Raw genomic sequence first — 16506 nt, forward strand, 5'->3', positions numbered from 1 at the left:
GAACCTCTTGTTTATGCTCACATCAATAAATTGATGATCATCGCAAAAGAGAAGTACCACACACAAGACAATCAAACAAACAAAGGGTAAGCTAGAGCCAAAATCATTTCATCAATAAAGTCAGATATATACATATTCACAGTCCATTATACATATATCAAACAAGAATGTACGACTTTCCAAGCAATACACTACGACTCGACTTGACTCATCCGGATACATATAACTTGGTCGGATTCAGCGAATGCTTGCGCTTGTGGTGGATACCTCTGCTCACCCCGAGCTATGTGTTACAAGTGTTACAATGAATCAATTTTCCCTCACCATAAGGTTAGTCCTTAATGAATTTCGGGCTTCCTGCTACTCTCACCACAGGAGTCAGTCTGCTCTAAGTGAGACTAACTGACTCCTTAGAGTGTCAGCATGCAACCTTACCTTGAATCCTTACCTAGTTATACACATGGGGCACCACCATGGACACCCACTAACAAGGGCCATGAGATTATGTCCCGACCACTGAAGCACGACCCCGGGAATCTCACCTAGAGATCCCCAAGGACTTACGTACTGACACGGACCAAACTTTCTTAATCAATCAAACAGATTCGGCATGCATACACACAATATATATATACATATACATAAAATTTCTCGTAATCCACCTCTTTAGTATTCCCAACCAAACCATGCCAACTCATTGTTCTCGAACCCAGAATGTGGAGCTTTGTCTCATACCATTACCATGCCACATTGATACCAACCCTTTCATGTCTCATGTCGAACTCATACCAAACTCATCATTTCAATTTCATGAATCATCTCATACAATTATCATGTTCACATCATGTTAAAAGTCATAAATCACAACTCATACACCACCTCATTCATACAGGCCATTCAGTTCATAAATTTAAAGATAATACACATACAAGCAAGTTGTCAACTTTTTGAAATCAAGGAAACATCAAGACCAACCCCTTTCTCGTCCAGCATCTCGTTCAAGCAGAAAGGCCTCGCCCAGGCGAGGAGGACCCTCGCTCAAGCGAGCTCCCTTCGCCTAGGCGAGAGCTCGACTTCCAGTATGAGAACCCTGCGCGCGTTCTCGCTTAGGCGAGACCCTCCTCGCCTAAGCGAGACGTTCGCTCGCCCGAAACGTACAGTGGGTCGCCTGGGCGACCCTTCGCGAAGAAATACTTAGGCGAGTCCCTGTAAGTCTCGCCTAGGCGAGACAGGCTCGCTTGGGCGAGTTTATCAGACTCTGCCACTGTTCCTCTCTGCCATTAGCACAGTTTCATACCCAAACAACAAAACAACTCATACCATACACTCACAGTCACATATAAGCACAAAAATCACAGAATATCATCAAAACAACATCATTGTACCGAACAATAGGGTTCTAGCTTCCCTTACCTGGAAGTAAGCTAGCGAAGTAACCTGACACGCCCTCGACACAGAACACAAGAGCACAACAACTCGAGGAAAGAAAACAGCGGCTGGAAGGAAACCAAGAGAATAAAGCAGAAGTGATTAACAAAAGAGTCTCATGGGAACGCTACAGAAGAGTTAGTGGAAAGCTACTACGAGTTCGGAAATAACTTACACGGGGTGGAGAAGTCGAAGTTCGTTCGGAGAGGATGACGGCTAACCCTAGCAAAGCTCAATATGGCGCACGGGGAAGATGACAGCTACATTTCTGAAAGTGAATGGGAGTGTGGAATTAGGGCAACACGAAGGGCTTTTATCCTATGGACCAGCCTTTAGGCCCACTGCTATAGGGCAGCCCATAAAAAGGGAGCAGAATAAAAAAGGGTCTTACAAATATAACACTCGTCAAATTAACAAGTTATATATACAATAACTAAATTTATATCAAAGTATAACAAATATATATACACATTAAAATTCAAATTCAAGTACAATATCAGTCAAGAAAAACTAGCAAAAAATTGTCATGAAGTACTACAAATGGTTCCACAGATTTGTCTAAATGTCTTAAAATTTACTAGGTATCTTCTACATTAGTTGACTAACTAGATCTTTCTACTTCTCTCTTCTCCAATTGACCAAGAGCCTTTGACAATAACTAAAACATAGTGTAAACAAGAACAATTATTTTCATTGAGTATTCAATCACAATATTCTCTACATGTTTGTTAACTCATTAAACACAAAATATTAGTTAAAAGAGTCTTTGTCTGAAAGAGAACTAAATTTGAAAATGAACACATCATTACAGTTACATCTAACAAAGTAAATATGATTGATTGGGTTCATATCAATCAGAGCATTTATCATCTAGTGTTAACGTTACTATGTGTTAATATAACCATTGACATCTAAGAGGCACAAGATCTAGAGAAGGTTGCATAGGATGAGTTTTTTAGGAATCTTGAGAATGCACAAGGTGCATCTCCAAGACCATGACAATAAAGAAGCCTCAAATTCGTTTGATAAAGTTCTTCATGCAAGGTATACTTCAAAGCAAACCCAACTTAGATGAAAGGAAGCTAGAGCTTTGAAGCTTTAGAGGAGGAAAATGATACTTTAGAGGTTGAGTTGGAAGGCTCAACTGATGAAGAAATATCTCTTATGTTAATTTTTTTTTAAGTAGATTCTTAAATGAAAGACCAAACCAATAAGAGGTTACAAACAAAAGAAAATAGAGCTTCATAGAAAAGAAAGATGAAAATCATATTAAGATTAACTACTACGAATGTACAAGACCAAGCCAAAAAGACCAAGTACCCCAAGGTGAAAGAAAAACCTAAATTCAAGAAGAAAAGAATGATGACAATGATAGAAGATTTTAACTCAAAGTTAAACATAGAAAATGCAAACTTATGTCTGATGGCACACACAAAGGATGAGGTAATCACTAACCCTAACTCTACTTTTGAAACCTCATCAAACTTGTTATACCCATTGTTTAATGAAAATATTCTTACTAGCTAAAATAATATCTTTAAGCAATATTAACAATTATATAACAAAAATTTAAAGTGTTTAAGCAAACACACACATGGCACGTATAAGTGACGATCAGAGAATTGTTTGGTAAAATGCTTGTTAGTAAATTTTATCGATGAATAGGAAAATTTATCAATTTTTATAGATAATCAAAATCTATTAATAATTACTTATGACCATAAATATGTTGATAACATATCCATTAGTAATATAATTTTTAATTACCAATAGATTTTACTAACATATCCATTACCACTAAAATATATCTTAGTAATAAAAATTCTAAAATTCATCAATAAAATCATTTTACCAACAATTTTTTTTTCCATTTGTAAAATTTTGTTAGTAATTATAAAATTTCTTGTAGTGTATTATTTTTACCTGTTTCTAGTTGCATTATAAATTGATCACAATCATTTCTTTCCATAATAGGATTATGCACACGATTGAATAAAATTGTTCAACTAAAATCATCAAACAAAATAAACTGTTAACTTGTTCATAAGTCTATTGAACCGTCTATTGTTGTACCAACTATAAATGATGTGTTACTTCAATTTGTTTTCGGTTGCACAAAACACATGTTAGAAAGTTTAGAGAACATGTGTGCGTTCAAACATATAAGTTATTTATCATAAACATTCAACCTATAGACAATCCATCAAACAGTCGGGTAAAATTTGATGAACTAGGCCTTCTAACGAAGCTCATCTAATTAGATCATCTATATTCTATCATGACATACAAATTGGTTTTTGTCAATGATTTCAGTTGAAGCTTTGAGAACTCCAATTAGGTAAATCTCAATTAAAATGGTGAACTTAGTCTCAATTATAATCTAAGAAAGTTAAGATTAAACATTCTAAATGTGATTAAAAATGTAATCATCACACTACACTTATAAAAAGAAGAAATATGCGAAGTAGCTACAAAATTCACATGCAAAGTAGCATGTGTAATTGATTACAACTAACTTATGGCCTTGAAAGTGGTATGTTAAAGTTAGTACATTGCATGCCTCTATTGCTCTACCTTAAACATTCAAACTTGTCTTCTAAGGTTTATAGAACATTCTTTGATTCGTCCTTATGTTGTGTTCACTTGAGAGAAAGGATTTGAGAGAGAGAGGGAGTGGATGAGTTTGAGTGGATTTGAGAGTGAATTATGTGTTGATTTTTTTAAGGGATTTAGAGGTGATTATAAGTAGATTTGGAAGTAAATTTTATGAAAGTTTGTGAGGGATTTGATTGGTGTGATAGATTAAAAATATGTTTAAATAGAAGTATTGGTTAGTTTACAATTTTACCCTTTTGTAATAAGTAGTATAATTTGATATTTGTATGAGTAAATTTATTTTGTTAATTTTTTTAACCACTAAAATTGAAAAAAAAATACCAAGTGATGTGGGATCGGATCCCCTCTCTCGACCCATGCCCGAGATCAATTCCAACTTTGCCAAGATCAGATCTCTTCACTCACACCATGCCCTGAATCGATTCCAACTATGACAAGATTAGATCCCTTTTTAATAAACGTGTATTTGCTCAATATTTCACAAAAGATAAATGTGTATTTGCTCAATTAATAATCTCAAATCAGCTCCCATTATGCAAGATGCTAAAAGTAATACATTTCGCTAATCAATACATTCATTCGTTCTTACTTAACCACAAACGAACATAAATATCACTTCGTAATTTATCTTACCAATTCCTTTCAACCTCAGATGAACACAACCTTAGTATTCTATGATCTTCGAAAGACTTAGACGTAATTTTGCCTCTTTATTTCTTCCTCATTTTCTTTACACCTCTCCTTCTAAATCTTCCTTGAAATTTTGTCATTTCTTCCTTTTATTCTTTCCTTGTCTCTTGCTTGTGCTTTCATTCTTCTTGAAAATCCTTTTCTTTTTCTTTAATATATTCCTCTTCATTCCTATCATATATATCAGTTATGAGAGTTATTCATTCCTTTAGATATTTTGTTATTTTTGAAGACAAAACACTTTTTCTACGATTATGGTACTTTATCATATTGCAGAAGATGCTCCTTCGTTGAGATTTATGCCGTACAATGAATTACACACTGACAATATATTTTTAAGTTATGATGTTACATTTAAATCATTCCTTTACAAAAATTTTCCTATGATCCTTTTAATATATGCAATACATAAGTCACCTTTCTTTTTCAAATTTTTACAAAAAAATTATAAATGTATCGAAGGCTATATCTTTGTTAATGAGGAAAGATTAATGTAAAACTTGCATGTCGTATCATAATGAGTAAATTATGTTAGACAAATTCATCTAAATTTATCTTATACAAATTTTCCTCTCTCTTGGCAAAAATAAAATAAAATAAAATGAAATGGTCGTTTTTTTATAATGGTCATTTTCCTTTTTTTATAACTCATTACTTCATATAATAGATTTATTATTATTTATATAGTAACTAACTAAAACTTTTCAGGTTATAAAAGTCTTGGAATAAATATTAAACTCATAATTTATATTAAAATTACATTAAAATAATAAAGAAAATTACGCGTGAATCTGCTTAATAAAAAATATTTTAATTGATTAACTAATATTGTTTTATTTCTTGGAATAAAACCAACATAGTATGCAAATTAATTACAACTTAATTTTCTTGAACAAATGGCACATGTTTAGGTAGTGAAGTGTTATTCATTATTTCAGCACAATAAATAATTTGTACCATATGCAGTTAAAATAATAAAAGTTCATGGAATCACAAGAACAAAGTTGCTGACGTAGTGCACACATTATTTTCTAAAAATATAATTTTCAATGAAAATTTCTAAAAATATAATTTTCAATGAAAATGAATTGTGAACGGAAGAAAAGGAAAAGGGTGCTGCTGCTCAGTGGTTGGTTCAACACATAAACCCCGCTGTTGATTTCACCATTTCCATTTTGTATCCTTCCGCAACCCAAATGCATGCTCTTCATCGCTCCTCCGTGCTCTTTTTTCCACTTTCTGAGGCATCTCTTTCTCTCACACTCATACATATTCTCATTCTTCTTTTCGTTATCATCAATTGTGCTTTCTTTTCTTTGTTCTATCCTTTGCCACTTCATTCGTCAATTACGATTTTATGCATCTGTTTTTCTTATCAACTTATTGCCCTCAGCTTGCATGTTGTTGGTATTTTCATTCTACTCATTCAATTGTTCCCCATTTTGTGTATTGCCCCTTTGTGTTCTTATTGTTATGAGTGGCGTGTTAGAGTATGTTGTGTTTCAGTTCTACATTTTATTAAAAAAAAACAGTAATTTTGGAAATGCAATTAAACAAGGTTAACCGGAGAGTCAATGGAGGGTGGTGCAAGAAGAGGGTTTGAAATGGAGAGTTTGAATAAGATGAAAACAGAAGGAGTTGGAGACAAAGATGGGAAAACATCTGGATGTTTCTTTCTTTTTTTTTTTTTTTTTTTTGAAAGTTTTGGATATAAATTTTGAAACTCAACTGTTCTTGGACGGCAAATTGATTGCTGAGTAGTATGAAATAATTTTCAAGAAACAGTTTTTGAAACCGATAGGTGAGAATGAACTCAATAACATGTCTGTTTATTTATTTTAGGAACTGGTATTTGGAGAAAGAATTCTGGGTGAATTGCAAGTCTGAACTGTTTAGCTTCTATTTTTCTTCCGTACATTTACCAACATATCCCAACTTTGAAGTTTGGTACCAACAAAATCAAAATGGCCACTTGTGTATCAACAATTGTTGCACCTTCTAATACTAGAAATTCAGCAAGGCTGTTTACTGTTGGAGGAAGAAATCTGAGGGGGAATTACCCTGGGAGAGCTCGTTGCATGAAAATTTATGACCGCAGGAATGGATTTTCTGGTGGCATCCAGATGTCGGGTTTACTTGAAGTTAAGTGTTCAGCCAATTCTCACGGTGTCAGTCCATATAATAGCCAGGGACCTTTTCTTGATTTACATCCTGAGGTGTCAATGCTTAGAGGAGAAGGGAGCAGTACACTGAACAGCCCAAGAAAGGATAGCTCACGTGAAGATTTATCTGAGAGCCTAGGACCTGTGTCTATTCAAAGTGATTACAATGAAGCAAAGATCAAAGTTATTGGCGTTGGAGGAGGTGGGTCTAATGCAGTCAATCGCATGATAGAGAGTTCGATGCATGGTGTGGAGTTTTGGATTGTTAATACTGATGTTCAAGCCATTAGAATGTCACCTGTCTACCCTGAGAACCGTTTGCAAATTGGTCAAGAGCTTACGCGAGGTCTTGGTGCTGGTGGTAACCCTGAGACTGGAATGAATGCTGCTAAAGAAAGCAGAGAGTCTATAGAAGAGGCAATCTATGGAGCCGATATGGTCTTTGTTACAGTAGGTTCAGCTACCTTTCTTTTATTTTTGTCCAATTTTAGCTTCTGCAAATTTAAATTGTAATTGTGTATGAATTATCTTTTTAATACTGTTCTAACTGTTACATGATAAAGTCAAAATATTAGTGTCAAGGACCAATCCTCCTTATTCCTTGATAAGTGGAGGCTCATTAGAGATTTTCATATCTGACGATACTTATTTGAGTTAAAAGTTGACAACTAGAATTCGATTGCTAAGTACTTTGTCATAGCCGAACTGTCCTTCTTAAAAGCTTAATATGTAAATGAAAACTGATGATTTTTATATCAAACGTGTTTGTAAGCTAGTAGCTCAATATAATATGACCAAGATAGTTAAATGGAAAAAGGGCGTAAAAGTTTGTTATTCTTATAATGTTGAATTTAATTTTACTTGGTACACTTAACATCAAGTAAAAACTTGGTTGCTTGGGAAATTTATTTCAAAAGGATAGGGGTGGGGTTTATAAGAAGTATTTACTATTCGAGTTTTTAATGATTAGCAACCTGTGGTTCTTGATATACAGTTTGAAATCTTAAAATATGTGAAATGTTCAAAATCTGGAACAGTCTTGCTCGTATCTCCTTAAATTGATCTTTATTCGTATATTTCACTAAGCTTGGAAATTGCAATTAACTTTTACAGGCTGGAATGGGTGGGGGAACTGGCACAGGTGGAGCTCCAATCATTGCTGGTATAGCAAAGTCAATGGGTGTACTGACGGTTGGTATTGTCACCACCCCTTTCTCATTTGAAGGAAGAAAGAGAGCTATTCAAGCCCAAGAAGGAATTACAGCCTTGAGAGATAATGTAGACACACTTATAGTTATTCCAAATGACAAGCTACTAACGGCAGTTTCTCAGTCTACCCCTGTAAGTGAAGCATTCAATTTGGCTGATGATATTCTTCGACAGGGTGTTCGCGGCATATCTGATATTATTACGGTATGAAATATTGTTAGCTATCTTTGAACGCTAACACTTGCATTGCTATTTTCCTTCATATTTTTGTTCCTATAAAAAATTGATTGTAAAGATGTAAATGCAAAAGGGTGAATGAAAAGGGTACGTTGCAACCTTATAGTTTGTTGTGCTGACATCTGTTTTGTGGTCTTGAAGGCTTGAATATGACATTGGACACAGATAAGATACAACAAAGTCAGAAGAAATATGATAAAGTTTAAAAATCACTGTTTATGTCTACTACACAACTATAATACATCTAAAATTGACGTAAAATACTTGTCTTAAATATTGTTATAAAATCATGTACAGGTCAGTGTACACATAATAAAATTGTCCAATTAATCTAATTATTATATCATCTGTGTTGGTATTGAAGTTTTAAAGTACAAGTAAAATGCAGCTAGGAGTATTCAAGTTCTCATGAAGTGTCTGTCATGACTACATGTTTAACATGAATATGACATGATATGACTACTATTTTGAAGTGTTTGTTTCCCTGTTTTTGACTACAGGGCACAAAGTTGTTTGACGGGTCAATTTAAAATTGTCAGAACTCAGTCAATTATTTGATTATTTTTTCCGCATGAAATCATATGTTGATAAAACATAAACTGGCCATCCAACTTGTAGATTGTTCTGATTATATATTGGGTCTGTTTGTTTGCGCTTAAAGAAAGTGATTGTAAAAAGGAAGAAAACTGTTTGTTTACAAGCAACTAAAAATCTGGTTCTACTTTTTAAAATAAGTTCACCCAAACTTATAAAAATTGCTAATAAGTGACTATTTTATTAGAAAATGTACTTTTTTCTTAAAAAAATGTTTGAACAAGCAGACCAATTGTTGATTCTGCCCATGGTTTAAAATTGATTATATCTTTCTGTAAAATCTTTAATATTCATTGTCTTTACTAAATTATTGCAGATACCAGGGTTGGTGAATGTAGATTTTGCTGATGTTCGAGCTATCATGGCCAATGCTGGTTCTTCACTAATGGGGATAGGAACTGCAACTGGTATGTATGGAAACTGCAATGTAGCCTCCTAGTCTTGAACTTCTATTTGAATCATAATCATGCAAAGATTGGTTCTGTAGGAGCTCTTGATCCTTTGTTTTGCTTGCAAAAAGATTGTGTAATAACTTGAACCTTCATATATATGTTCAATGGTTGTGATAGCTTTTCAGCATGCATGCCAAAAGGAAAAGATTTATACAAATAATTATTAGCGGTAGGTAGCAGTTATCCATTAGTCGGATATCATAATACATGTACCAATCTCATCAAAAAGCATGTAATCAAATATCTGTATCCATTACCTACCTATATCATTAAAGATATCCATTAAATATTTAGTATTTGTCACGGATTTTACCTAGAAATATCTGCAGCTACAGATTCTTTTGTCATTGTTAAATGCAAATACTAGTGTAATATTACTAACCTATATAAATTAAGAAAATAAAACAGGAAATAATTCTGTTAGGCAAACCCCTATTAGAAGTTAGTTACAATAGGTTAGTAGTTAGCTGTGTCAGTTATATCAGTTAGTTATCTGAGATGGTTTGATTAATGCACCTTGCCAATATATAAATACGAACATTGATGGGGAAGGACATATCTTGTCATTTTGTAAGAGAATTGGGGCCTCTTAGCCATTGGTTGGTGCAGATCCCCGAAGTTCTGCATGTTAAACAGATTTCCTTCTGCAATACTTTTGTTAAGTAATTTTTCTGTACCTGTTCCTTACATATTTCTAAGGTTGCTTCCTCATTTATATAACTAACTTATTTCACAGTATATTCTATGATAATGCAAGTATATTCTGGTTGATTGAATACAATTTTTAACCTTTTCTACACTTTCTGTTTTTCCTTTTTGTAATATTAAAGTGCAATGGCATTGTGTTTCGATTTAGCCTCCTTTCTGTCATTTTATTTGCACGAATTTTGAGTACATTCTAATATTTTGCTACCTATCTTATTGAAATTTATTATGTGGCTTCTTTTGTTTTTAAGGAAAATCAAGGGCAAGAGATGCTGCGTTAAATGCCATCCAATCACCTTTGCTGGATATTGGGATAGAGCGGGCAACTGGAATTGTTTGGAACATAACTGGGGGGACTGATCTGACCTTGTTTGAGGTAGATACCTATCCCTTTGTCTCTCAATATCTGTTTCCGTTACCCATAATTTAAAATGCCCCCTCCCCCTCCTTTTAATTACTTTATTGTTACTGTTATTGTTGTTGGCATACATTTTTCCTTTGCTCCTTTGGAATTTGTATCATTTAGGACTTGGAGCTTCATGATACTCAATGTAAATATATTTTTATTGACAGGGCCTAATTCATTGGGATGTTGTGCTGCATAATTTATTTTGTGATATGTAAAGGTTAACATGGATAAAATATTTGGTTGAGAGCAAAATCTTGTGCTTATAAATGGGATTTTAAAAGGCAATCCACCTATCTTGTTACTGTACTTAAACATTCTTTTTTTCCGTTGATTACTTTTTGAACTTGGATTTTTAATTGAGCTAATACTTGTTGGAGGAATACATGGCCTTCATGACATGCTATGTATTGAATTCACCATACTCTTGCAGGCTGCTATGCGTATGGTAGCCTTTTGTATGTATGGCTTTTAATGTAATGATTTACAGGTAAACGCAGCAGCAGAGGTTATATATGATCTTGTGGACCCAACTGCTAATTTAATATTTGGAGCAGTAATAGATCCATCACTCACCGGTCAAGTAAGTTAAACTGTGTAAATCTGTAACATTAATAATGTGAAGTTGTAAATGATATGCAGTGATTCCACTAGAAACGAATTTGTTATGAACCAAGAATTGAGATGAGAAAGAAAATCAGGACTTTTATTGTATAGAATGAAAAGAACAAGAACTAGGAGAGCACTCTCTCCTCCAAGGGTTTCCCCAACACAGAGCTAATGCTCAATCTACAAAATTAACATCCTTTCCTCTGATCTCCTTCCCCTATTTATACCTGTCTAACACCTCAAAGTAACTAACTAATTACTATTCTAACTGCCTTAACTAATTTCTCTTCTCCTTATATCCTAACAATATACTCCTAAAATCAACCTTGTCTTCTAGGTCGGAGTGGTGGAAGCCTGATCCCATGCTCATCTTCGTCACCATGATCTTCATCTACCCTTCCTGAAAGCATTCTGATACTTTCCTGCCATAGGAAGGGATCCCACTGGTTACGGCATGCAAATTCAGATCTGGAGGCTTGGGTGGTAGTTGGGATAAGGCTGGATTTTGTACAACAGCCTCTGAACCTTCCGTCTGTGTTACCGCCATCTTGTTCCAACTCCAATTCATGCACCTTAGGATCCCTATAAGCTATTCAATAGACATGTTGTCCAGGCTCTTGGTCGTCCTTAGGGGCTGTAACCTGTAGTCTCCATAGACTAGGCAAGCTGCGTAAGATTTTATTAATATGGTCATAATTATCATAATATCTTCCGAGACACCTTAGCTCGTTCAGTTTGGCTTGAAATTTGTTAAACATACTTTGTATGTTTTCGTTCGCTTCCATGTTGTTGGGGGGTAAGACGATTGAGTTTGTTTCTTTTACCTAGGTGGAACCCTCGTACTTTACTGTTGGAGTATTTCACATCTTCTTAACACCTTTGACCACATGCACATTTGAGTATTCCTTTTCGGATACTGCACAAATTAGGGAGTTTCTTGCTTGGGAATTCAGCAAGTATCCCTGCTCCTAATCATCAATCCTCAACATCTTTTGGACAGACTCACCTTCATCGTCTATAGGAATGTAATGCAATCATGGGTTGCTTCTAGTCAAACAGGGGGGGCGGGGGGTCTGCTCATAGCCTGTGCTTTGTTCTCCATTGCAGCTAGCAGATTATATTTATAAACTTGGGTCGTCTGACAATAACTCACAAGACTTCTTCCATTTTTGTTTTCTTGTCATCTAAGTTTAGCTAGTTTGTTGTTGATTCTTCAAAATACCTCCACTGCAAGGGACTGTATTTGTGCTAGAAGCAAACTGGGGTTGATTTACACTTAACAAACTCATTAGATATACCAAAACTTTGTATTATAGTTGTCATCAAAACTGAGGGTTGTTTGCTTGCAAATGTGTAGGCTATGCCTTAACATGAATTAGTCACCATATCTTGAGTTGAATCAGAGAGACCTTGAATTTCACTAGGAAAAATATCCCACGCATTTTTCTAAAAGTAAGAACATGTCGTCAAGGATTTGAGCATTTCTTAGACATCTGCTCAACTTGTTATATAAAACAACACATAGCTGGAAGTTCAATTTCTGCCACAGATTTTCTTTCATTTGGAACAACACTGACTTCCTTTTCCAAATGATCTTGGTATCCTTAACTAAGGAACTATAACTCCAACGATGCAAATTAAGATAAGTAGTTTATCTAATTGAGTTTTGTTACCAGTAATAACCGGACAAACAGAAAAGGAAGGAGCAAAATTAGTAGAGGCCATTCCAGAGACAGAGCCACAAACATGTTTGAAGAAAGAGGGAAAAACCCTAAGCTGTGAAGGGAGAGGGCCTTAATCTCTAAGTGCAGCAAACCAGGAGGACAAGAGCAGAAATGTTCATAGAAGACGCCGACTGATGAACAGTGGTGGTCCTGTGTGATTCCAACGTTGAGAAGGCAGTGTGTTGGACACATGCGCCTGGTGAAGAGTTGACAGCAGTCAATGTGTGGTGGCACATTGTGCAGCTTTTGGTCACTTGACCATTGGGATTTAGTGATGTTCCTCGAGGCACACCTAGTCCTAACTTCGCTAGACAAAATAATGGTGGCAGGCAGTGGCAGCCTACAGCCAACAGCTGGAGACAATGGACAGAGGTGGTCCAACAACAGGGTTTCTTGAGATACCAACTTGAATTTGGATGTGATTAAAACCAGTCAGGCCAAATTTCAGCTGATGTATATTTTATATATATGAAAAAAAGGAAGAGTTCATTATAATGAGAAAATATACATCCAACGTTAAGAAGGAATACTCAAATGTGCATACATACACCCAAAAAGCAGTTTGTTGAAAGCTTCACAATACAATAGCACTCCTAGTTTTAACAGAACCAAAGTAATACCACGCTCATTGATGCATATTGCAGCTTATTGAATGAATAAATTCTTTACACTTCTGATTTTCTTAGCCTTGCAATCCAACCAATTGGATCTGCCCCCACAAACGCTGGCAGCTTCCCTGCAGCCCAAAATTTGTGCTTCTTCCATCTCTAACGTTTGTTCTCCCTCCAACATCCATTAGGTTGGACCAATTAGTTAGGATCCAAGAATTGAAAACAAAAGGGAAGATTTTTATTGAGTAGAATGAGAAGAACAAGAAATAGGAGAGCAGTCTCTCCTCTAAGGGTTTCCCCTTTACAAAGAGCAGTCTGCACAATTAAAGTGCTCTGCTCTCCTTGTCGTCTAATTTATATCTAACTAACATTTCGAGTAACTATCTCATTAATATTCTAACCCTCTTAACTATGTTCCCTTTTCCTTATATCCTAAAAGAACTGTTCCACGTACCCCACTCCTATGTAATTTGGATCATTAGAAGCACACACACAACCATTGTTCCTTGATAAAAGAAATTAGTTTGATGCAATGGGCGTGTACTAATTTAAAAAAAAAAAAAGGTTTTACTGTAAGTTGTCCTTTTGAGTGTATAGAGAGACTGAATAACAATCAATTTGAGTTTCTAAAATCTTAGTATAATCCTTCCATTATTTTTGAGTTAATTTCAGTGAGTGAATGACCATTACTTAAAAAAAAAAAATCACCCCCTAGACTATTGGCCACAATATTTTGTCGTCAAAAATTAAGAAAATGTCTTACTTTCACATTGTGAGAGAAAACTAATTGTAATATATGGCTTGTGTATAGGTTGTTGAAATTTAAATCACCGTACATACCATGTTAATCGCGTTATATAAAAGTAGTGTTTCTCTTTCTGTATGAGGGAGGTTCAGGAATAATAAAGTTCAAATGTATGTTTTATTCTCCTAATATAATTGTTTATATATGAGATTAGATTAAAATGATAAAAGGGATAAATTATTTTGGTTAGTTAAAAACTTTCATAATATGGAAGAGAATGGATTTATATACTCAATTTGCCTCTACTGTATTTGTATGTAAAACGTTAAGTTTCCAATATGTACATATAAGTTATTCTGCTGCATTTTAGATCCAATCCTTTCTAAGTCAGTTTCTGCCACTCAAATGCTCATTTCTTAACACAAGCTAGTAGTGGTATCTTTCTTCATGTACGGTGGACTAGTCCAGTGATTGTTTGTGTTGGGGGTATTTGGGGATGAATGCTCTTCAAATTAGCATTTCTTAAAGTTAGTTTAATATTTGAACATATAATACGATCGTTGTGTTGAACCATGAAAATTGGTTTCATACAGGTGAGCATAACATTGATTGCAACTGGGTTCAAGCGTCAAGAGGAGGGTGAAGGGAGGCCCCTGCAGGTATGAATCAACTGTTCTACCTAACCTTATTCATGTCATGCATACATGTAATTATGGTTTTCTTCCGAACACATCACAGGCGACTCAATTCACTCAGGCAGATTCAAGCTTCGGCATTAATCGGCGATCCTCCTCTTTCAGTGATGGTGGGTTGTTTGAGATACCTGAATTCCTAAAGAAGAAAGGAGGTTCACGATATCCAAGGGATTGATACTCTTCTTCCCAATTTCTTTAATCCCATGCGCAACACGAAAGTTAATTACTTTCCCCTTTCCATGAATGTTTTTCTTGGCATATCTGAATGAGTTCATTAGCTTGTACAGAGCATGTTTCTTTAATGCTGAGAGGTTCAACTTATGTTTATCTGGCTTATAGAAAATTTTTGTTTGTGTAAAAGTAAGAACTCAAAATATATTTAGTTATCTGACACATACTAAGTCAAATTAGAGAACATGTGATTTATGTTGCATTTAAGACAAATTCCTAGTATAAGGTTGATCAAGAATGTCTTCAATAAATACAACAAACAATTAAAGAAAGATAATAAAATAAAAAAGAAAAGAGCATAGTACACATAAATAAAATTCAAATGTATTATCAAATGTATTCTTGTTAATTCAATATTAAATCTATAAAATTCAAATTAAAGTATCTAATATTAATTGGATAAAAGTGACATAATTATAGAAAATATTATATAATTACACATAAATAAAATGTCATGACAATAAAAACATTTATTATTTTACAAACATTAATGAAATGAAGCAATAAAGTTAAATTTACTTTTAAAAAATTATAAAAAAAATGTTCAAATTTAAAATTTTTCAAATGTCTCTTTATTTTCTTCCTATAAAGTTTAAAGAAATATCTTTCTTATATATTAATAAAAATTATGATACACCACTTAAATAAAATCGTACAACTTTTTTTTTATCAATAATAAAAGATAATAGAATGATATTCACTTACTTTTCTTATTATACAACATTAAATATATACACATATCCTTTCGAACAATTTATAGAATCTACCGGACAATTTTAGAAATAAGAAATAAAATATACAAAATTAAAACTCAATTATTACATTCCAAATAATACTTAATTTTAGCTAATAAATGTTGTCGTTAAAATAATACTCAATTTTAGTTAAGAGTAAATAATGTCCAAAGGATATTCACGTTGTATCTTATGGTGGTAGTCTACTAAATGAAACTTAATTAAGTTAATAAAGAACAAATTTATTATGGATTTATAGATGAACCAATATAAAAATATTAGGCGCCTTCTCCGTGCGCCTTCAAGTCTTCTTCAGTACCTTCCAAATTTACCATTTTATTCCTAATTAATTTGTAATTGGTAGTGAGTGAAAATGGGTGGAAGAGCAGTAAATGATATTTACTGCGGTAACATATTTTGCTTATCTGAGCTGCACCCCCAATTATTTCGACAACTTCTTTATCCTCTCCGTTTCTTCTCCAAAGTGGTCCTTTGTGCTTTCTGAGTGTGGTCCCTTCATTTTAATTCTCTTCTATGTGCTTCATTCTCTCCAAAGCGGTCAATTTGGTATTTTTTTAATTTTTTTTTCAGAAACGGAATTCGTGATCCGTTTCAGAAAAGTATGAAACAAATCTTGAAATCCGTTTCATAAGTTTTC

The 16506-nt window shown here is 34.1% G+C and overlaps 1 protein-coding gene across 1 annotated transcript; it reads left to right on the forward strand.

The window, feature by feature from the left end:
• Positions 1-6698: 6698 nt before the first annotated feature.
• LOC114192520 (cell division protein FtsZ homolog 2-1, chloroplastic-like) lies at positions 6699-15298 on the forward strand. The gene is made up of 7 exons (XM_028082266.2): positions 6699-7346; positions 8010-8309; positions 9253-9343; positions 10345-10469; positions 10990-11082; positions 14782-14847; positions 14927-15298. Exons 1-7 carry the CDS (start codon positions 6699-6701, stop codon positions 15056-15058), a joined length of 1455 nt encoding a protein of 484 aa, XP_027938067.2. The 3' UTR covers positions 15059-15298.
• The last annotated feature ends 1208 nt before the right edge of the window (positions 15299-16506 follow it).

Source organism: Vigna unguiculata, chromosome 7 (genome assembly GCF_037176805.1).
Source record: "Vigna unguiculata cultivar grain cowpea cultivar isolate G323 ecotype 2 chromosome 7, ASM3717680v1, whole genome shotgun sequence".
NCBI classification, from domain to species: domain Eukaryota; kingdom Viridiplantae; phylum Streptophyta; class Magnoliopsida; order Fabales; family Fabaceae; genus Vigna; species Vigna unguiculata.